Source organism: Geotrypetes seraphini, chromosome 3 (assembly GCF_902459505.1).
Source record: "Geotrypetes seraphini chromosome 3, aGeoSer1.1, whole genome shotgun sequence".
In the NCBI taxonomy this organism is placed as follows: Eukaryota; Metazoa; Chordata; class Amphibia; order Gymnophiona; family Dermophiidae; genus Geotrypetes; species Geotrypetes seraphini.
In genome coordinates, this window is record NC_047086.1 from 218,027,411 (window position 1) to 218,052,239 (window position 24,829).

Consider the following 24,829-nt stretch of genomic DNA (forward strand, 5'->3'; position numbering starts at 1 on the left):
AGCGTCACTAGTAGAATGCCGCAGGGTTCGGTGCTTGAACCCGTACTCTTCAACATATTTATAAACGATCTGAAAATTGGTATGACGAGTGAGGTGATTAAATTTGCAGACAATACAAAGTTATTTAAAGTAGTGAAGACGCAGGAGGATGCAAATATCTGCAAAGTGACATAAAAACGCTTAGGAAGAGTAAAAGGATTCTAACGCAGCCAGAATGAATCAAATGCTTAGTGCAGAATTTAGTTTAATAGTAGGTTAATATCTAAGTACTGCTCTTTTGCTTTAAGTTTTAATTGTACTTATATCCCTTCTCCCCAGGGGTTTTTCTATTTGTCTTGCCTACCTCTTTGAGTTGAGGACTTGTACTTATATCCCTTCTCCCCAGGGGTTTTTCTGTTTGTCTTGCCTATGCCTACCTCTTTGAATTGAAGACTATATAAGTTGTATATTGCTTTGTACATTTTTCTTTAGTCAGTGTTGACTAACCATATGTATTTCAGTATTTCTTGTACCATTTTTGGTTGTATAGAATTATAAATAAATAATTAAAAAAAAAGCTTGAGAAATGGGCTGCGACATGGCAAATGAGGTTCAGCGTGGATAAGTGTAAGGTGATGCATGTCGGTAACAAAAATCTTGTACACGAATGCAGGATTTCTGGGGCATTACTTGGAGAGACCTCCCAGGAAAGAGACTTGGGAGTGCTGGTCGACAGGTCGATGAAACCATCCACACAATGTGCGGTGAAAAGGGCGAATAGGATGCTAGAAATGATTAAGGGGATCACGAACAGATCGGAGAAGGTTATCATGCTGCTGTACCGGGCCATGGTATGCCCTCACCTGGAATACTGCGTCCAGCACTGGTCACCGTAAATGAAGAAGGACACAGTACTACTCAAAAAGGTCCAGAGAAGAGCAACTAAAATGTTTAAGGGGCTGGAGGAGCTGGCGTACAGTGAGATATTAGAGAAATTGGGCCTCTTCTCCCTTGACAAGAGGAGACTGAGAGGGGACATGATCGAAACATTCAAGATACTGAAGGGAATAGATTTAGTAGATAAAGACAGGCTGTTCACCCTCTCCAAGGTAGAGAGAACAAGAGGGCACTCTCGAAAGTTGAAAGGGGATAGATTCAGTATAAACATAAGTAAGTTCTTCTTCACCCAGAGAGTGGTGGAAAACTGGAACGCTCTTCTGGAGTCTGTCATAGGAGAAAACACCCTCCAGGGATTCAAGACAAAGTTAGACAAGTTCCTGCTGAACCAGAACGTACGCAGGTAGGGCTGGTCTCAGTTAGGGCACTGGTCTTTGACCTAGGGGCCACCGTGGGAGCGGACTGCTGGGCACGATGGACCACTGGTCTGACCCAGCAGCAGCAATTCTTATGTTCTTATGCATAGATTGAGAGAATGATGAATATATTGGAATTGCAATAGTAATATCATCAGCATAACTGTAAAATGTCACACCTAACTTAGATAACCTACGTCCCAGAGATGACAAGTAGACATTGAAGAATACAGGAAAGAGAGAGATCCCTGAGGAACTCTACAAGAAGTAGTCCATTTGTTAGAAAATACCTTTCCAAATCGGACCTGGTAGGTACGAAAATGCAAAAAGCCCTCAAACCATTTATTACTAGTAATGCCCAAAGCATCCAAACATCTAAGCAGTTGACAGTGATCAACAAGATAAAATGCACTGCTTAGGTCAAATTGTAATATCAATTCCCCAATACCTTGACTAAACAGATTATAGTAGAGACTGTTTTAGACTATCTGTACAAAGAGGACGAAAGTCTGATTGAGATGACTGTAACAGCGAGTATTGTTCTAAATAAGCAACGGTGAATATACCAATCCCTCCATTATCTTAATGGAAAAAGAAATAAGCGATTGGCCTGTAGTTAGAAATAAGCGATTTTTTTTTTCCCAATTCTTTATTCATTTTTTCATCTTAAATCAAGTGCACAAATATTATTTCAATTGAACTTATACACATCACTTGAAATTCTTAATGTTATCATCTTACATAAATAAATTTATTATCTCCACCCCCCACCCTTTCCACAGATATTATAGTCAAAATATCATATAAATATTACATTCATATTATTAATTAAATCTTTAATACAACTAAAAACCGCCCTCCCTTCCCCTAATTATAAATATACTTTCAGTGTAAAAAGGCGTCTAATCATTACAATAGTTTTATCAATGGCCCCCAAATCTTTTTAAAATTATTATAATTCCCTTTTTGCATGGCAATTGTTCTTTCCATTTTGTATATATGACACAACGAATTCCACCAGAAAGTGTAATTAAGTCTAGAATAATTTTTCCAATTCATGGTAATATGTTGAATGGCAAAATAAGCGATTTTTAAATTATAGGTGTAATAACAATGTGCCCATCCTTTGCTGGAAATTCTTCTAAATCCAAAGCCATTTATCCACTGTCTGCCATCTGGTAATCTTTTATTCACTTGCTTTATCAGTAAGGTACAGTTCATGCAGGTCTTTCAGTCTGGCTTTCCTCAGCGCCTCAATAGCTATTGCAAAAGTATGGATCCAAAAAGATATTCCAAGGGATGTAGCCACTTAACTGTATGTTATTCCTTCACAGTTATTTTTATTTTTTTAGCAACATCCCTAAACTCTCTCCCTTTGTGGAACATGTTGGTAGATTCTGTATTTCCACAAACATTCTTATGCTATGAGCTTCCCGGTCAATATGGCTGATCTGCTAGATGACCTGCAGTACTTTTTCTTTCTTAACAAACCAGAGGAAGCGAGCATCAAAATATCTATTTTCTTTAGACCCCCACAGCTTATTTAGTGTCAAACATTAACTCCTTTGTATTCTCAGCTGCTTACATAAACTCCCATGTGCATCTTTTGAGTAATGATCATGAACATCCTTCACTCTCAAATTTTATTGCATCTTGAATGATTTTTTTACATCTTCTATTTTAGAGGGCAGCTCATTGGATTCATGACCAGCATGGTCTAAGGTGCTTCCCCCCATCAAGAGTATAGAGAACTCAGAGTTTCACTAATAGTAATTTTATTTTATCCTTTTCTTTGTTGAGTATACAATAATACTTCAGAAATCAGAGCAAATACAAACTAATATAGGCATACATAAATTATTCTTAAAGCACATTGAATACAAAGAAACTGAGGGAGAAAAGCAGTTTAACAGAGTTGAAACAGACTTGTGGCAGTCTCTAGTTTGCTCAAAGAAAAATTCCCTTCTTTCCTTTCTTAAATAGTTTATTTTTTTTTCTCTTTCTAATCTAATCTTCCATTTGTGCGTCGCACATACCTATACAGGCTCTTTGTCTTTGCCTGGTACTATTCAGTGAAAATATCTGCAAGTCTTCAAGTGTGACACATCCTGTCATTAATTTTATAATTACCACTAGTATTTAAGCCCGTTACATTAACGGGTGCTAGAATATATGTGTGTGTCTGTTTTTCTTTCTTTCTCTCTGCTTGGCCACTTTTTGTCTGTCTTTCTTTCTGTTTCTCTCTTTCTCTCTCTCTTTCCTCGGCTGTCCACCACCACCCCTTGTGTCCATCAGCACCCATTCCTTGCTCCCCCTGTCCAGTAGCAGACCTTCTCCCTTCCTTTTACCTCCCCCCCCTGTCTAACAGCACCTCTTCCCTGCTCCCCCTGTCCAGCAGTAAGCCCCCCTTCCTGTTATCTTCCCCCGAGGAACTGCCAGGCCTGTTACACTGTGTCACAATGCTCTAGTCTCAAGACTACAGGATTACTGACTTTTTAAGCCAGCTCAAATTTGAATAAAGTGTTGAAATGCAGTCACTACTGCATAGTTTGTGCTCCTTGCCAAGGTAAGTCTGAAAGGCAACCAAAGAGAAGATATACTGTAGTATAGCACAATCCTTAGCATGAATTGGCAAAACCCCCCTCTGGATCCACTCTTTTATAAGGGGGTGAAGCATACGGATGTCGGCATGTACCCGGGCTCCGTGCACCCCCACCCCTCCCTGCAGAGCTACCCTGGTGCCGCCCAGTACTCTGACTACGGAGGCTACCACAGCCTGGACTTGGACCCAGCCTCGGTGTCCCTGGCCTGGCTCTCCCCCTATAGTGCTTCCCGGGAGGAGTGGGGTCACACGAACTATAGCGTGGGAGCGGCCGCTCTCAACCCGTCCCCCGAGCCCACACTGGATTACAGCCCGTAAGCCGAGTACCTAACCCTTTACCTGCTTTTCCTGGTCTTCCCCGAATAAAGAGAGAAAGAGAGAGCAATCTGCAATCAAAAAAAGCCTACTGAGGATCGCGGCCGGCTGTAGCGAACCTTGCAGGCACTATGCACCCCGGTAGCATGTTCCCTCTGACGCGATCCGGTGCGTCAGAAGGAACATGCTACTGAGGTGCAGAGCAGCCAGCGAGGTTCGCTACAGCCGGCCGCGATCCTCAGTAGGCTTTTGCAGACAGAAGAGCCCTTCAGTGGACTGGGTGGAGGACTGCCGCTCGATGCCTGGAGGAGCTGGAGAGCAGGGAGGTCCGTGCTAGCTGCCAGTAGCACGCCTGCGCACTCCTTCGGCCACAGACCTACGGATCATGGAAGCACGCAGTTAAGAGTGCGCATGCGCAGCTAGGGTTTTATTATATAGGATGTTGTTACTACAGTGCTATAGTTACCTTATCTCTTGCTAAGTTCCCTGGTATGTGTACTTTCATAAATTTTCTTCGGGGTTGTTACTTATAGTGCAAGGGGTGGGGGGTCCTCATGAAATTCTCTTACATAGGCTTATGAGTATCTTGCTATAATAGGACCCTCCAGGCCAAAAAACAAATCTCTGTCTCTCTTGAATCTCTTGAGTGCCATTTTATAATTTATTCCCTAGATCAGTTATTTTGCACTACAGGCCTGCTGTATTCTCAGTATTTTCTTCTATTTTACATTGTGGCTTCTTCATTATTGTCAGCATGCAGTTCCTATGAACCACTCTGTATAACTTCCTTACGAGCAACCTGGATTATTCTAATGTGGCCACTCTGAGCATAGGAATTTTGACGTCCTCATGAAGCTCAAGGTGTGAAAAATAATAAAACATGCAAAATGACACCAGCACAAGCTAGAAAGGAGTACTATTGCAAATGGTTTATTTTTTCACTACTCTTGATAACTACAGTATATTGCCATCTGGGTGGCACATAGACCTTAGCAAACAGTCCATGGATGCTTTTAAATATGTTCTTCATTAATGGTTTCCTTTTCTATGTGCTCTGGTGGCAGGGATGAGTTCCCCAGATTTTGATAATCAAACATTGGCTGTGCTGCGGGGCAGAATGGTGCGCTACCTGATGCGGTCTCGTGAGGTAAGAAATAACTGACCAGCAAGAGCCAGTATTCTTGCATATATAGAAACAGAGAAACATGATGGCAGATAAAGGCCAAATGGCCCATTCAGTCTGCCCATTCACAGTAACCATTATCTCTTCCTGTTTTTTCCTGAGATGAAGAATTCTAAGTGTTGCTATAACGTCTGCTTGTCATGTTGGGCTTCTTCAGCATAATCCGCAATCTTATGTATTGCTGTTCTTGTCTAGGAGAGCATATTATTGTTATATTTTGTAGATTCTCCTGCAGGGTACTGAACGCCTGTGACACATTCTAATATGCACTCTGGGACTCTCCCATATGTCAAGCTGTACGACATTTTTTGCTGCTGAAATCTCTGACAATGCTGTTCTTCCCACCTTAGATAACTCTGGGAAGAGCTACAAAGGATAATCAGATTGATGTGGATCTGTCATTGGAAGGACCGGCTTGGAAAATTTCAAGGAAGCAAGGTAAGAGCTTCCTTCCACCACTGGATCTGGGACACTGGTATACAGCACTGCCTCCTGGATGTTTTTTGATTTTATTTATATCACTTTATTCCTCCTTACTAAAGTGTCTTAAACCACAAGCCAAGCAAATGAAAAAGTGAGCTCCTGTACTGAAGGATTAGGTTTATGGATGTGTCATGTTAAAGGTGTGCTTTTTGAGATTATTAAAAGAGGGATAGTGATGCACATCTTGAATGGTAGAAAGTGGATTATTGTAGTGAACCCCAGGACAAGGAAGCATGAAGAGGGAAAGAAGCTTTTTTTGGAGCAAAGCATTTTTAGATCATAGTAAGAAATTTAAAAATGGCACAGAAAGTTACTAGTAGTTGTAATGAGAGGGGAAGTAGTAAGGGGATTGCAGAGCAGAATTTTGGAGAGTAGAATTACAGAGGGTGTATGGTAAAATCAAGAAGTTTCATGTTTATTTATAAATTTGATGAATCGCTTATCCATGATTTATTAAGCGAATTACAATAAGTTATAATAAACTTACTAATAAACATACAAATTAAAATTTAGTAAATAAGGGTATAAAAACAGACACATGAACAAACAAAACAAAAATACGAGAGGATAAAGGGGAAAAGTTACATAGTTAATGTTTAGGAAAAAAAAGAGAGCCATCCAGGGAAAAATCATAAGGAGGGGTAACTCAACTGCACTGCGTAAATTCTGTTTAATTTAAAGACTAAAAGCATCATTAAAAAGAAAGATTTTTAATTTATTTTTAAAACGGCTGAGGTCTTTTTCATCTCTTAAGTATTGTGGTAAGGAGTTCCAAGTTTGGGGGGCCACTATTGAAAACAAGTTGTAACGTCTAGTACCTATAACTTTTAAGGAAGGAACTGCCAATAGTCCTTGTGCTGTTGATCGAAGAGCGCAGTAGTAGTATTTTCTTTTCCATACTTGACAAAGTAGGCGAAACAATCAAGATAAATGTGCAGACAATAAGGATTACAATCTTTGTATCTGGAGAAGAGAGAAAGTTATATTGGAATAGAGGAAAAGGTCTGAGTCCTTAGTCTTGCCCAGACTTTTCCTGGACTTGGTTGATGAATGAGGATGAAATTCAAGAACAGAAAAGTAAAAAGGAAGGCAGGAGTTGCCAGCAAGAATATAACTTTGTAGTGATAATATCTGGAAAGATGTATGTAACAGTTGAATGAGAAGATAGTGGGTAAGAGATAGAGGATAACAAGGCTGAAAATGGGATGTTTACGCTTCGGACAAGAGTATCCAATAAAGATACTGAACGGGAAAAATGCGGGGAAGAGGTCAAAGGCGAACTACAGGGGTCAAGGGACCAAGTGAAACTAGAGATCAAAAAGAAGAGGAAACAGCAGGAGCATGAAAAATGTTGGGAAGAACCTAAAAGCCAACTACAGGACAAAAAAGACGCACCACAAGGAGAGGAGGATCAAAGCAAACTTCAGGGGATGGCAGCCCTTGAGGGGGACAGCAAGAGAAACAAATTGCGAGAAAAAGCAGCAGGGGTAAAAAAGAACTGGGACTTAAATTGCCTATACGCCAATGCAAGGAGCCTAAGGACCAAAATGGGAGAACTGGAGATCATGGCCAAAAGAGAGGACCTAGACATAATTGGAATCACAGAAACATGGTGGATAGAGGACAACAAATGGGACGTGGTACTGCCAGGATACAAACTCTATAGGAGAGACAGGACTTGCAAGAAGGGTGGAGGAAGAGCACTATATGTAAGGGACTCTATCCACTCGGCCAGGATGGATACGGCAGCAAAGGCAGAAGGATTGGAATCACTATGGGTCAAATTAACAGGGAAAAATGGAGCTGACACAAAAGTGGGGCTGTACTATCGCCCACCTGGAAAACCAGAAGCAAACCTCCATGACCTGGAAGCAGAATTGAGACGGGAATGCAAAAGCGGAATTGTGATGGTGATGGGGGACTTCAACTACCCGGGGATCGACTGGAGTATTGGTCACTCCAACTGCGCAAGGGAAGAGGAATTCCTAGAGGCTGTGAGGGACTGCTTCATGGAACAGCTAGTCAAGGAACCAACGCGAGGGGACGCCACTCTCGACCTAATCCTCAACGGACTAGGCGGACCTGCAAAGGAGGTGGAAGTAGTAGGGCCACTAGGCAACAGTGATCACAACATGATCCGGTATAAATTAGAAGTAGGGACCTCAAGGGTGAAGAGAACCACATCGACAGCGCTCAACTTCAGGAAAGGGAACTATGATGCTATGAGGAAAATGGTGAGAAAGAAACTCAGCAACAGCTCTAGAAAGATGGGGACCATAGAGGAAGCATGGTCCCTTCTCAGGGACACGGTGCAAGAAGCACAAAACCTGTACATCCCCAGGTTTAGGAAGGGGTGCAAAAAAAATCGAACAAAAGACCCGGTATGGACAACAAAAGAAGTAAAGAAGGCGATAGGTGACAAGAAAGTGTCTTTCCGAAAATGGAAAAAGGACCAAACTGAGGAAAACCTGAGGGACCACAAAAAGCACCAAAAGGAATGTCACCGAGTGGTTAGAAAAGCTAAGAGACAATACGAAGAGAGGCTTGCTGGGGAAGCAAGGAACTTCAAAGTGTTCTTCAGATACGTGAAAGGGAAGCAACCAGCGAGGGAGGAGGTGGGCCCGTTAGATGATGGAGACAGAAAGGGAGTGGTTAAAGAGGAAAAAGAGGTAGCCAATAGGCTGAACCGGTTCTTCTCGTCAGTCTTCACAAGTGAGGACACCTCCAATGTACCGGAACCCGAGGAGACCATAAGTGGGGATCAGGATGAAAAACTGGAGACCTTAGAGGTAAGCTATGAGGATGTCCTCCGACAAATAGACAGATTGAAAAGTGGCAAATCACCGGGCCTGGACGGAATCCACCCAAGGGTACTAAAAGAACTGAGGATGGAAATAGTGGACACACTCCGACAAATCTGTAATCTATCCTTAAGCACTGGGAAGGTACCAGAGGACTGGAAGCTAGCGAATGTCACACCTATCTTCAAAAAGGGATCGAGGGGTGACCCGGGGAACTACAGATCGGTGAGCTTGACTTCGATTCCGGGCAAGATGATGGAAGCATTAATAAAGGATAGCATCTGTGAACACATAGAAAGAAATGGACAGCTGAAACCGAGCCAACATGGCTTCTGCAAGGGAAGATCGTGCCAAACAAACCTACTGCACTTCTTTGAAGGGATAAACAGCCAGATGGACAAAGGGGAATCCATAGATATCATTTATCTCGACTTCCAAAAAGCCTTTGATAAGGTCCCCCATGAGCGGCTACTTAAGAAACTGTCGAACCACGGGGTGGGAGGGGATGTACACAGATGGATCAGGCACTGGTTGGTCGACAGAAAACAAAGGGTTGGAGTGAATGGCCAATACTCCGACTGGCAGAGGGTCACAAGTGGTGTTCCGCAGGGGTCGGTGCTGGGACCACTCCTGTCCAATATATTTATCAACGACTTGGAAACGGGGACGAGGTGTGAAGTTATAAAATTTGCTGATGACACCAAACTCTGCAGCAGAGTTAGGAACACAAAGGAGTGCGAAGACCTGCAAAGGGACCTAAGCAAACTGGAAGAGTGGGCAAACAAATGGCAAATGTGCTTTAACATAGAAAAATGTAAGGTCATGCATATAGGGAAAAGGAACCCAAGGTACAGCTACAAAATGGGGGGAACATTGAAAAAGACTTGGGTGTGCTGGTGGATACAACCATGAAATCATCAATGCAATGTGCAGCGGCCTTGAAGAAAGCTAACAGAATGCTGGGCATCATTAAGAAGGGAATTACAACCAGGACGAAGGAAGTCATCATGCCACTGTATCGTGCAATGGTGCACCCGCATCTAGAGTACTGCTTCCAATATTGGTCACTGTACCTCAAGAAAGACATGGCGATACTTGAGAGGGTCCAGAGAAGAGCTACAAAGATGATAAATGGCATGGAAGACTGTTCATACGCTGACAGGCTAGACAAGTTGGGACTCTTCTCCCTGGAAAAGAGGAGGCTTAGGGGAGACATGATAGAAACTTTCAAGATCATGAGGGGCATGGAGAAGGTAGACAGGGATAGATTCTTCAAACTACGGGGAACCACAGGCACAAGAGGGCACTCGGAGAAACTGGAAGGGGACAAGTTTAGAACCAATGCAAGGAGGTTCTTCTTCACACAGAGGGTTGTGGACACATGGAACGCGCTCCCGGAGGAAGTGTTCGGGAAGAGTACGCTACGGGGATTCAAAGAGGGATTGGATGGATTCCTGAAGGATAGAGGGATTGAGGGATACAGATAAAGGTAGATAAGAGTATGGAAAGAGTAAAGATAAAAACAAGGGGGCTATAGGGCTAAATCAAATAAACATGACAGGTCATGGACCTGATGGGCCGCCGCGGGTGCGGACTGCTGGGCGCGATGGACCTCTGGTCTGACCCAGCGGAGGCAAATTCTTATGTTCTTATTATCATCTGCAAAAGACTGATGAGAACAACCAAAGGAAATGATTGAAGATGCAAACGTCATGCATAAACACAAAAGAGGTGCATTGTGTCCTGATTTCCCATCTTAGGCAGGTTAATTTAATTCAGACATTTCTGTGCCAGACAGTTCCAAGCAAAATGAAACAGAGCACAGACTATAGATGCTAAAATCGCATTTTTAAAAAATCCATAGCAAAACACACATTCAAATCTACCCAAAATTTATGGACTAGATTCATCTTTCAGGTTTTGATGGAATGTTGTTTAATTCCTTTCTGTTGCAGTAGCATTAAGGCATTACCTTCAACTGCAGTTTTAAACTGTATTGATTTCTCAAAACTAGGTTTCAGCAAACAAATATGAGCTGCAGGGAAACTAAATTTATACAGTTGAATTGATCTAATAGACCTTGTAGAAGATAATAGCCTTAATGAGCCCATCAGGTACTCTAGGACTAGCCCACAAAGAATTTTAAAAGCAAAAGTTAAGTTTAAAGAAGATGTGTGTTTTAGTAGGTAGCCAGTGTAAATGTATTGAAAATAGAGTAGCCTTCTTGCCCTTTCAAAATCGATTTCATTTCAACATTCTGTACAAGCTGCAAACAAAGCAGTAGTTTAGCAGGCAAGCCTAAATAGCAAATAAAGCAATAACCAACAGAATCATAACCTGAATGAATGATCTTGTGAGAATTTATTTATAATATCTATTTTGCTTTACTTGACATAACTATTCTCCAAGGACAAGAAGGAATATAAACCCTTTCTGAATGGCCCTTTCAACTGCAACCATTTATAACCTTGAGATTTTGAAATATCAAAAACGATTGTTGTAACTGCAATAAAGAAACCATTTTTCTATTCAAAATTACATTATTTAGAGTTTGAATGCCTACCTTTAACCAATGTTTCCATAGGATTTTAGAATCGCCCACCTTGGAGTTCAGCCATAGGGATTGACATTTTAGATGTTCTATTGGGACAGGAGTCAAACAATCTATAAATTTTAATGTAGTCCAAGTTGAATGAAAAATAATATTGTCCTTGTAAATTCTAGGAAGCTTGATATTCAAAATATGGCTAAGATGAAGTGGGACCATAAGATGATTTTCAAGAATCAACCAATCCAGTAGATTCTCCATGAGTTCAGGAAGGATCCAATACATACCCTGACACAAAATAAAAGCTTGATGATATCTGTAGAAATTTGGAAAATTTACCCCTTCCATCGATTGAGATTTTTGCAAAGCCAAGCCAAAGAAATTTTGAAAGAATCCCATTTAGTTTTTTATAAAAAGATAACTGAAAATAGATTGATAACATACTCATTTGGTAATAAACTACAGGCGAGATCATCATTTTAATGGTTTGGACTCCCCACTAAGAATGATGTAATGGATTCCAATGCTCACACAATTCTTTGACCTTCAACAGTAAGGATCTTTCATTTACTGTAATTGTATCTTCCAGTGTCTTTTGAATCATTATATCTAAGTATTTTATTCCCTCTTCCTTCCAAAGGAATGGAAATGGATCAAATATTCCTTTTACACAGTGTACATTCAATGAAAGAACCTCTGATTTACTCCAGTTTTTCTTATATTTGGAAAATTTACCAAAACGATCAATCAATTCCAGTAAATGAGGGATGATTAATTCAGGATTTTTCAAATGAAGCAATATATCATCTGCATAAGCATAGTGCCTATGGAGTCTGCTCCTATTAATTTAAGTTTTCTTAAAAAAAAAAAAAAAAGACTTGGGGGCAGTGCTTTTTCTTTCTGTGTTGGTTTGCAGGGACTGTTTTCATTTCATAATATTTTCCCATTCAACTGTCAGTTTCATTCAGCCTGCCTTGCGGTTCACAATGAGCACTTCTCGCAAGCCTAAGAAGTGTTCAGTGTGCTCCTGCTGAGGACTTAATGTGACCATTGTTTGTTGTTTTTGTTTGCTCGTTAACTTCAGAGCTGGTCAGCTTGAGAATTTCCCCAGCAGCTGCGAAGGATGAGTCAGCCATAGGTGGTGGAGATGACCAAGGTTCCCTAATCGCCACCACCGCTGGAGATTCCCCAGCCATTGCAGCTGCCAATGGTGGGGGAAGACCGGGTTTCCTTTACCACTGAAGGTGCTGGGAATTCCCTTACTGGCATATTGGGCCTTTCTAGGGATTTAGTTACCGTGGCTTTGATTTTTCAGGCTTCTCCAGTGGCCTCGGGTATGCCTTTTACAGCAGGCTTTTCTTCAGTGTGGTTTCTTTCTCTGAACATGATTTTTATTACTAATTGGCACTTTTCTTTGAAAGTTTAGTATCATTTGTAAATTTAATGACCTCACACATAGTCCAATTTCCAGATCATTTATAAATAAGTTAAATAGCACCAGTCCCAGTACAGATTCCTGCAGCACACCACTATTTACCCTCCTCTATTGAAAAAAATGGCCATTTCAATCTACCCTCTGTTTTCTGTCTGATAACCAATTCTTAATCCACAATTGAACATTGCCTCCTATCCCTTGACTCTTTAATTTTCTCAGGAGCCTCTCATGAGGAACTTTGTCAAAAGCTTTCTGGAAATCTAGACACACTACATCAGCTGGCTCACCTTTATCCACATGTTTATTCATACCTTCAAATAAGTCAAGTAAATTGGTGAGGCAAGACCTCCCTTAGCTGAACCCATGCTGACTCTTATTTAATTAAATCATGTTTGTTTACATGTTCCACAATTTTATTTTTTATAATTGTTTCCACTATTTTGCCCGTCACTGAGGTCAGGCTTACTGGTCTGTAATTCCCCAGATCTCCCCTGGAACCCTTTTTAAAAATCGATGTAACATTGCCACCCTCCAATCTTCAGGTACTACAGATGATTTTAGCAACAGGTTAGAAATCACGAACAACAGATCAACAATTTCATGTTTGAGTTCTTTCAGTACCCTGGGATGTATAGCATTCAGTTCAGGTGATTTATCATTCTTTAACTTGTCAATTTGGCTTACTACATCTTCCAGATTCACCAAGATTTCTTTCAAATCCTCAGGCTCCACCTCATCACCCTTGAAAACCATTTCTGGTTCAGGTAGATCTCTTCCATCTTCTTCCATAAAGACTGAAGCAAAGAATTCATTCAGTCTCTCCGTTATGACCTTATCCTTTCTGAGCGCCTCTTTTACTCCTTGATATCCAACGATCCCACAGATTCCCTCACAGGTTTTCTGCTTCTGAAGAAACTGCTGTCCCTTCTGTTTTAGTATGTTTCAGTTTGCACTAGAAAGACAATGGATTTTGGAAATATATTTTAAGGTTAGAGATCTTTTATTTATGAATTGCAAGATTAGAATGTTTCCAGATATCTGTCATGATGTACAGAGGAGGAAGCAATTTTTGCTGAGACTGAGGTTAATCTAGTTGGGGGCTACCATTGTTATGCTTCCTTGTCAGCGTGTAATCACATATCAGGGGGTTAGGTATCTGTTTGTGTTCATTTCTACCAAACAGTGGAAATTGCACCTACAGTCCAGCTTAATGTAAATCTTCAGGCACTTTGAGTAATTTGATGTAACTGTTATGTGCTATACCGTTTGTTTCCTTTATGTAATATTTTCCTATGTCTCTCCGGTTAAGTTGTTCGCCCCCCAAGTTCTACCTGATCTTTATTTCCTAAACTTGGTTTAACCTTATGGAGTATTGTTAGTTCTCTTGTATTACCTTAGAACAGTGTCAGTGTCTTGCAAACTGTGTGCTGTGGCTGAGAGATTCCAGAATTTATTTTCAAAATTCCCTTCATAAGAAATAATTTATAAAATAAATATACACTAGAATAAAAGACCCAGAGAGTGGTAGAAAACTGGAACGCTCTTCCAGAGGCTGTTATAGGGGAAAACACCCTCCAGGGATTCAAGACAAAGTTAGACAAGTTCCTGCTGAACCAGAACGTACGCAGGTAGGGCTGGTCTCAGGGCGCTGGTCTTTGACCTAAGGGCCGCTGCAGGAGTGGACTGCTGGGCACGATGGACCACTGGTCTGACCCAGCAGCGGCAATTCTTATGTTCTTACATGTACGTTGTGTACACAAGAGTATCGCTGCCAGTGCTTCCCCTCTTCTCTACCCCCCCAACGTGCCTCTGTATATGTTCGCCAGTGTGAGCAGCACCTTCCACCTGCTGCTCGTGCCAGCCTTGGCTTCCTTCTGATGTCATTTCCTGTCACGAGACCAGGACGTTGCATCAGAAGGGAGCTAAGTTAGATGCGAGCAGCAGGTAGAAGATGCTGCTCATGCCGGCAAACATTTACAGAGGTATAATTTCAGTTATAAAGTGCAGCGAAAAACATTTGCTTTGTTTAGTGTGCTGGAGCTAAAAATGTTTGCAACGCACTGCCTTAGAACAAAGTTTTGTTTGTGGTGATAAATTTAACACAGTAACAGATGGTAGATATTAAAGACCAGCATATCTAGTCTGCCTAGCAAAGTGATTCATGTCATAGCTGCTGCTTTGTGCAGAATTTGCAGGTTACCTCCTTTATGTCTTTGTTTAGGGCTGTTCTCACCACTCCATACGGGTTAAAACCCTCTGTCTTTTTTGAAGCATGAAAGTCATTTCTTTTGCTTTGATCCCACACTTGCTATACTAAATACAGTATAAATTTAAAAAATAGTTTCTAAATTAAATAAATGACTGCTTCATGGAGTAGCTGGTTCAAAAACAAACACAAGGGGGTGCTATATTAGAATACAGTACTCCCCCAAAATTTGCGGGGGGTTCCCGTTCCAGGAACCCCCTTAAATTTTGAAAAACCGTGAATACAGTTTTTAGGCAGGGGAGACAAGAGAGGGCAGCCAGAGTGCTGGCGAGTGAAGGAAATCACTCGCTGTATGCACCGACCACCTCTTCCTGTACTAAAGTTGGGCCTCACCAATCAAGAGCTGCTTTGACACGCAGATCCTGATTGGTAAGGCCCGACTTTAGTACAGGAAGAGGCGGTCGGAGCATACAGCGAGTAATTTCCTTCACTCACCAGCGCTCAGGCTGCCCTCTCCTGCCTCTCCAGCTGCCCGGTCATTTGCAGTCGGAAAATACCGCGAATGACCGGGACCGCAAACCGCCGGCTGCAAATTCGCGGGGGAGCACTGTAGTCATCATGAGATGATCAAATTTGACTTAGTAACTGGAGGGAAGCCACTAAGGAAAATTACTGTGAAAGCATTGAACTTTCAAAAATACAAATTATGATGAAATGGGGAAAATGGTTAGAAAAATAATCCTAAAAGGGGAAAATGTAAAGACAAAGGGCTTGCATTAGGCATGAACTTGGTATTTCTAATAATCTTGAAAGCCCAGAACATATGTATTCCATGCATAAAAAAGGTGGAAGGAAGGCGAAATGACCATCAGTATGATGAAAAGGTGCGATGGAAAAGGCTAATCTAACTAAAAACATTTTTAAAAACTGGGCAAAAGATTCAAAAGATAAAGCTGGGGCAACACATAAGTATTGATTTAGCAGGTAAAGAAAAAATTTGAAAAGAGTCTTTTTGTGGCAACGACTTTCAGATATAGCTGAAGCAAGAAGCCTGTGAGGGAGTCATTTGGACCATTAGATAATGAAGGGTAAAAGAAGCACTGAAGGAGGGCATGGCCATAGCAGAAAGACTAAGGGGCAGATGTGCAAATCTCCGTCGTTGTAGAGCAACAGCATCAGAGAAATACAACTCAACACAAACAGCATGCAAATTATATTCATACTGTAGTGTTGAGCATTGGCTGCTAAGGGGGTTGGAACTTCTCGGGCATGTTCACAAGAGCTGTGCGGTAAGTACAACTCTTGCATACATGTCCAGGGAACCCCGACCACCTCCCTCCCTAATAAAACAACAAACAACCCTAGCCAATTTGACCCCCTCACCCTGACCAAAATGAAAATATCCCTGGTGGTCCCCAATTCCCCTCAAGCCGTAACACATTATCTCTGGTGGTCCGAAGGTCAGGCTGGGCCTCCAAATCAACAACTTTTCTTGCTCCCTCTGTCCCAGATCCCCCCTGATAGGAGTGGGTGGGCTGCCCAGCTGGCTAGAACACAAATTAGGTATTCCCATCCTATACCTGTTCTGAAGTGGTAGGAGGGAGGTGTACCTACTCCCTGTTGCCTCTGGACCCATCTCTTCAATATGGTGGCACCCTGCCCCTGCCCAGTGCATTTTGAAGAGGTGAGTCCAGAGGCAGGAGGGAGTAGGCAATCCTCCCTCGTGCCACTTCAGAAGAAATACGAGAAAGGGGGGTGCTTAGCTTGTGTTTTGGCTGCCAGATCACCCACCCACTGTTGGAAAGGGGGAAAAAGTAAGGAGGGCTGTTGAGCTGTGAGTTCTTCCTGAAAATACCAGCTAATTGAACAATGTATGCCCATACAAAAGTTATTTTGAAAAGGTAAAAAGGATCTCAGATATCCATACCAGTGGCACATAGGTGTCAAATGGTAATATTTGGATGATCCTAAAAAAAAAAAAAATCAAACTTTTATTGAATCTTTAATTAAATCTTTTAACATTTTTAAATTTGATCTTTCTTTTTTTTTAAACTTTGTTTTAATTATTTAATTAAACTTGTGATTCTATACTATTTAAAAAGCAAACTATATGTCAAGACAAAAGTTACACAGCAAAAGTAGCAAAAATACTCTGCTAGTAACACTTTCTCAAGCAGTAATATAGCTCCATATGCAAACACAGACCCTGATGTGAAACATAGTGGATGATTAGAAGTTAAATGAGTTACTGAAGTTCTTCAATCTGATTATTCTCAATCCACTTCAGAGCTTTTGCATGATATACAAACTGGCATTCTTAAACTAAAGAAGCCACATAATTTGAGGTTGAAGGGTGGAAGACTCAAGAGCAATGTAAGGAAATTCTTCTTTACAGAGAGGGTGGTGGATGCCAGGAATGCACTCCAAAGAGAGGTGGTGGAGAGGAGAACGGTGATGAAGTTCACAGAAGCGTGGGATGAACACAGAGGATCTGGAATCTGAAAATAATAGTAAATATTGAAGAACTAAGGCCAGTACTGGGCAGACTTGCACAGTCTGTGTCTGTATATGGCCGTTTAGTTGAGGATGGGCTGGGGAGGGCTTCAATGGCTGGGATGGTATAGATGGGCTGGAGTGAGCTTTGACAGAGACTTCAATAGTTGGAACCCAAGCACAGAACCAGGCAGAGCTTTGGATTCTTGCCCAGAAATAGCTAAGAAGAAGAAAAAAAATTTTAATTGAATCAGGGTAGGTAGTCTTTATCTGCTGTCATCTACTATGTTACTATGTCACTAAAACAGCTATGAAGAAAAAAGGAACACTTAGCTCCAATCATCAGAAAAACAACTTGGGCTCTCTCATTGAACTCGGCCGAGAAACAGGGCTGTTTTATTTATTTATTTATTTAATTTATCATGTTGAACATATTTCAATAAAATACATATTGAATAGATACAAGAGTCTTACGCATTAAAATAAAAAAATAAAAAATTATAAACAAATAGATCAACAGTTCCTTACACTGCATCAGTACTCTTGTAATAGTCCTCATTATGGAGAGAGACAATTTCACAATCAGAAGGAATGATATTATAAACAAAAATTTATTAGGAAAAGTAGTGACACATCCCCATTTATGATATGGACTTGTGAACTAAGGTCCACTCTTGGAAATCTGCATTGTTACCCCTTTCCCCTCAGAAAAATTGTAACTGGGAGGGCTCATAAAAAATATATAGGAATTCTGATCCAGATAGATCATACATTTACAGGGATATCGCAATTGAAATTTTGCTCCCAATTCTTTTCCAGGAATCTTTTCCTTCTTGTCTGTGTAGTTCTTAATACATCTGCAAACATCGAAATTTTACTATTCAAAAAATGGGCTTCCTTCAGCCTACGAAGGAGTGCTTTTTTATATTGATGAAATACAAATGTTACAAGAAGCGCTGAACACAAAATGACTTCCTCTTGTGAGTTCTCCAATATATTTGATATATCTAGTGGACCAGCTGTCGTTATCTGAGGAATAACCTCAGGATCAGAAGAGGAAGGCTTTTTTGGAGAAACTGGCAAAAAATAATTTTTTTTTTATAAATCTTTATTAATTTTAAAGCCAAAAATAAGTGCAACATATTATACAGTCATTTTATACTTTACCATCACTTAAATTCAATCAAAATTATATTCTATGACGAATACATATATCCCCCCCACTACATATCCAACAATTTGCACTCTAAATTTTATGTAGAGGAGGCAGTCCATTATCAGGATATTTGAAAACTTCTTTCAGAAACATAAAAAGTTTCTTTTGGTGTCATAGTCAGTGTCTTAGGGAAATTTAACAGTCTTAAGTTCAATTTCTTAGTATAATTTTCAAGATTTTCTATTTTTCTCAACATCAAAAGTTTGTCCTGCAAAATAATTCCAGTAGTAGGTTTTATTTCCTGCACCAACTGTTCTTTTTTTTTTTTATAAAATTTGTTTTAAAACTTACAATAAGTGTGACAGTAAGTCAAAACATTTTTTTTTTTTAAATCTTTATTCATTTTCATATCTTACAACAAGTGTATAATATTCAATCAAAAATTTTTACAAATCACTTGACATTCTTATTTATAATCATTAAAGTATAAAAGAATCCCTCCCCACCCACCCCATCCATTAATAATAAACCAATTAGCAAATATCATATTTCCCAATCCCACCTTACTTATATCTTATATAATAACAAGGTTTTTAAGGTGTCTGATCATTAGAATATGTAATCAATGGCCCCCAAATCTTTAAAATTATGATAATTTCCTTGCTGTATAGCAAGCACTCTCTCCATTTTATAAATATGACAAACTGAATTCCACCAAAAGGTATAATTAAGTTTAGTATAATCCTTCCAATTTCCAGTAATATATTGAATGGCAACCCCCGTCAGTATTAATAAAAGTTTATTATTATTTGCTGAAATTGGACTCTTAAATCTCATAGATGTACCAAATAATATATAGTATCATATGAAAGGGCAACATGATTTTCTAACAATGAATTAATTTGGGACCAAATTAACTTCCAAAAGGCATTTATATAGGGACAGAAAAAAATTAAATGATCTAAAGTCCCAGCTTCTAAACTACAATGCCAGCATCTATTAGACCTAGAGCTATCCAACTTCTGTAAACGAACTGGGGTCCAAAAAGCTCTATGCAACAAAAGAACCAAGTCCGCCTCATAGATGCTGACCTTGTAGTTCTTATTCTCCAAGACCAAAATCGTGGCCATTGAGAGGCAGAAATTTGGTGCCCAATCTCAATGCTCCAAATATGCCTAAGACCAGTTTTGTGTTTTTTATTCAAATACCCATACAACAATTTATACCATTGTGCGGCTTGGTGACCCAAGAAATCTGCATGAAAGCATAGGAATTCCAAACTATACTCAGAGTTAAGAACTTTCCATTCAGGGAACCCCTCTGAACAGCCTGCTTCAATTGCAACCATTTAAAATTTTGTGATTTATTTAAACCATATTTATGTTGCAATTGTGAAAAACTAAGCAGTGACCCACTTAGAACAACATCATTTAAAGTCTGTATACCTGCAATAATCCAATGCTTCCAAATGATTTTAAATCCGCCAATTTTAATCTTGGAGTTTAGCCAAATGGATTGATTTAATGATTTAGAAATTGGATCTAGTGATAAATTACTAACATAACGTAAAGTGCTCCAGGTATCAAGCAAAATTCTATTTTCTTTATATTTCCTGGGCAAATTTATACTAATAGATGAGACAAATGCAAAGGAACAGGAGCCGCCATTCTAAATATAACCAGTCTGGGACATTTTCCATAAGATCTGGGAGGATCCAATACATACCCTGTCAAAACATTTTAACATTAAATAACACTTAATATTCAGCGATATAAAACATAAGTATCATATGATTAAATTTCCCCCCATCATTCTTATATTATTAATTAATAAACTAAAAATTACCCCCCTCCCCCAGTATTGAACTTGTAAATTTAAGGGAAAAAATGGAATCTATTCATTGCAATATTTTGTTAACGGTTCCTACACATCTTGAAACTTCCTTAAATACCCCTGCTTGTAGCTATTGCTCTTTCCATTTTATATATATGGCACAGCGAATTCCACCAAAAATTATAATTCATTCTATTCCAGTTCTTCCAATTACTTGTAATTTGTTGTATGGCAACCCCTGTCATAAGCAAAAGCTTGGCATAGAGGGAGATATACAAAGATGGATAGGCAAATGGCTGGAAAACCGAAAGCAGAGAGTGGGCATAAATGGGAAGTTCTCCGACTGGGAGAGAGTGACTAGTGGTGTGCCCCAGGGCTCGGTACTTGGGCCGATCCTTTTTAATATTTATATCAATGACCTGGAAAACGGAACATCCAGTGAGATCATCAAGTTTGCAGACGACACAAAACTCTGCCGGGCAATCAGATCGCAGGAGGACAGTGAGGAACTCCAGAGCGATTTGTGTCGGTTAGAAAAATGGGCGGAGAAATGGCAGATGAAGTTCAACGTGGAGAAATGCAAGGTAATGCATTTAGGCAGTAAAAATAAGGAATACGAGTACAGAATGTCAGGTGCAACTCTGGGGAAAAGTGAACAAGAAAGAGATCTGGGTGTACTGATAGATAGGACCCTGAAGCCGTCGGCACAATGCGTGGCAGCGGCAAATAAGGCAAATAGAATGTTGGGCATGATAAAGAAAGGAATCTCGAGTAGATCGGAGAAAGTTATAATGCCGCTTTATAGGGCAATGGTCAGACCCCACTTGGAATACTGCGTCCAACATTGGTCTCCCTACCTAAAGAAGGATATAAAACTGCTGGAGAGGGTGCAGAGACGAGCAACTAAACTAGTGAAGGGTATGGAGAAACTGGAATATGAGGATCGACTTAAAACACTGGGATTGTTCTCCCTTGAGAAAAGGAGACTGCGTGGGGATATGATCGAGACCTTCAAAATACTGAAAGGAATTGACAAAATAGAGCAGAGAAGATTATTTACAATGTCCAATTTGACACGGACAAGAGGACATGAAATGAAGCTAAGGGGGGGCAAGTTCAGGACCAATGTCAGGAAGTTCTGCTTCACACAGAGAGTGGTTGACATCTGGAATACTCTCCCAGGGGAGATTATTGCGGAATCGACAGTCCTAGGTTTCAAAAGCAAACTAGATGCATATCTCCTTGAGATAGGCATATAAAGATATGGTTGGCTATAAAATAAGCCAGGCGAATACCTAGCAGGGCCTCCGCGTGTGCGGATCGCCGGACTTGATGGACCGAAGGTCTGATCCGGAGATGGCGCTTCTTATGTTCTTATGTTCTTATGTTCTTATTGTTATTCGGAGATATCTGACTTTTTGCCCTCATTGACATGCCAAATAATATAGTATCATAGGTCAGTGCCACCGGGTTTTCTAATAAACTATTAATTTGGCCCCAAATTGATTTCCAAAAAGCCATATTAAATGGACAATAGAACAATAGATGATCTAAAGTCCCTGCTTCAAGATGATAATGCCAATATCTATTAGACTTAGAGCTATCTAACTTTTGTAACCGAACAGGGGTCCATAATGCTCTATGTAACAGAAAAAAACAAGTTTGTCTCATAGATGCAGACATCCTCCAAGTCCAAATTCGTGTCCATTGAGACGCAGAAATTTGATGCTTAATCTCAATGCTCCAAATGTCCCTAAGGCCAGTTTTTGGTTTCTTTTTTATAAATCCAACTATCAGTTTATACCATTGTGCGGCCTGGTGTCCCAGGAAATCCACCTGCAAGCATAAGAACTCCAAACTATATTGATTATTAAGATTTTTCCATTCGGGGAACCCCACCTGAATGGCCTGCTTCAGTTGCATCCGTCTAAAACTTTGTGATTTATTGAGGCCATATTTATGTTGCAATTGTGAAAAATCAAGCAGCTTACCATTAGAAATAACATCATCTAATACATGAATACCTGCTATCATCCAGTACTTCCAGATGACCTTAAATCCGCCAATTTGAATCTTGGAGTTCAGCCATATAGTTTGATATGTTGATTTGTGAATTGGAATAGGTGTTAAATTATTTACATATCTTAATGTTTTCCAAGTATCTACTAATATTCTATTTTCTTTATATAATCTAGGCATTTTGATACTAAGAACATGGCATAATCGCAGAGGAAACATGAGTCGCCATTCCAACCATAACCAATCTGGGATATTTTCAGTGAACTCTGGGAGGACCCAATACATGCCCTGGCGCATAATATAGGATTGATGATACCTATAAAAATTGGAAAAATTTACCCCTCCCTCTGCAATCGGCTTTTCTGACGATACTAAAGCAACTCTAGGAGTTTTACCCAGCCAAATAAATTTTGTAAGAACACTATTTAATTTTTTATAAAAGGACCCTTGGCAAAAACCGGCAACATACCCATTTGATAACAAACCACAGGCAAAATCATCATTTTAATAGTTTGGACTCTCCCCCACCATGAAAGATGTAAAGGATTCCATTACTCACACATTTCTGTTACCTTCTGTAATAAAAATTTTTCATTCACTTTCAATGTGTCTTCCAGTGTATTTTTAATCCAAATACCTAAATATTTTATTCCATCATCTTTCCATAGAAAGGGGAATGAATCAAACAGACCTTTTGTACAATGCACATTAAATGGAAGAACTTCTGATTTACTCCAGTTTATCTTGTACCCTGAAAATTTTCCAAATTTCTCTATCAAGTTTCAAGTTTAAGTTTCAAGTTTAATTCAATATTTGATTAATCGCCTATCGTAACTACTAAGCGATTTACATTTACAGAAAATACATCATAAAAATTAACAATAATATAATAAAATCTAAAAATCAATTTAAAACAAACTAGACAAATTTGGACAGGAAACATTGGGAAAGAAGGGGAAGAAATACAATTTATAATAGGAAAGGAGGGATCAATAAGGGTAAATACACAGAATGGATGGGAAAACAAAATATATATATAGCTGACTGAAGTGAAAGGGAGTTGTAAAGAGTAATTGGTAATTCAATTAAGGATTAAAAGCGTCTATAAAAAGAAAACTCTTAAGTTGGCTTTTGAATTTGTCGAGGTTTTTCTCCTCCCTTAAATAAAGTGGGAGAGAATTCTAATAAGCTTGGAATGGTTGTTTCTGGATTCCTCAAATGAAGCAGTATGTCATATATTCCTGGTCTGAATAATAAATACCCTGTATCTCCTTCGCTTGCTGAATAGCTAATAACAAGGGTTCTAATACAGTATCAAAAAGCAGAGGAGATAATGGGCAGCTTTGTCTAACCCCCCTCTGTAGACCAAAACGCTCTGAGAAATTATTATTAATATACAACCTAGCAACAGGGGAGCTATACAATGTTTGAATCATTTGTATAAATCCTGAAACTATACCAAACCACTCCAAAGCTTGATACATGAAGGCCCATTCTACTCGATCAAAGGCCTTCTCTGCATCCAAGGATACAGAACAGGCCGGATCATTCATGGTTTTTGATAAATTTAACATGTGAAGCCAACCTGGTGTTATTGGAGGAATGTCTCTGAGCAACAAACCCTGTTTGGTGCATACCAATAATGAAGGGGAGAGCTTTATTAAAGAAATAGGCCTGTAGTTTGAAACCAATGTGGGATCTTTATTTGGCTTCGGCAATACTATAGTTAATAATTCTGCCATAGTACCTTTAATGCAACCTTTAGTAAGTTGAACCTGATATAAATTTAATAAATATGGTATGCAACGACTGTTCTAAGGAATTAACTTTTTCTCCCTGGGACTTCAAATTATCTTCAAGTTTTTCTAACCTCAAAAATTGAGTCTGAACAAGAGGATAGATTCCCAGACATACCTTGTAAAGGGAATCTAACGCAGTCCAAATAGTGTCCAAAGTAACCTCAGCAGGTCTAACAAGGGGCTGTAATGTTAGTAATTCCCCTCTCTCCATTGATTGAAGATCTCCCAGCCACAAGTTCTGGTGAAGCTGGCAAGCCCTATAGCTCTGGGGGCAGCGGAGAGTTCACTGCTGACATTGCTGCCAAAGTTCCCCTCTCTTGCGGCTGCAAGGGAGATGCAGGTCCTGCGGGACTAAGCGAGATCTCGCTTCCTAGTGCGAACGCTTCCTTTGCATCTGTCTCAGCAGGATCGCCCCGAGGCGAGGATGTGTAGAAGCTCGTGGAAGGCCTTGCCTCGTTAAGGTAGATTCCGGCTGTTGGGCTGAAGCAGCCACCCTGCCTCGTCTCTTCGGCATAACAAATTTCACTCAGAGAGCTATTAACGTAGAAGGAAAAAACTTTCTAGCGAGAGGAGAACTCGGAGCATCCTTCCACTATGACGCCATCTTGCCTCTGAAACAGGGCAGTTTTAGATGGAATTATATGAGCGTCGGAGCTATTACCAC

The 24,829-nt window shown here is 40.1% G+C and overlaps 1 protein-coding gene across 2 annotated transcripts in view; it reads left to right on the plus strand.

The window, feature by feature from the left end:
• MCRS1 (microspherule protein 1) overlaps positions 1 to 24,829 on the plus strand; it is an 81,713-nt gene that overhangs the window by 52,245 nt on the left and 4,639 nt on the right. For both annotated transcript variants that reach the window (XM_033939053.1, XM_033939054.1), the window contains exons 12-13: positions 5,274 to 5,356; positions 5,743 to 5,830. In XM_033939053.1, the coding sequence (XP_033794944.1) occupies positions 5,274 to 5,356; positions 5,743 to 5,830 (171 nt within the window). The remainder of the gene's footprint in view (positions 1 to 5,273; positions 5,357 to 5,742; positions 5,831 to 24,829) is intronic.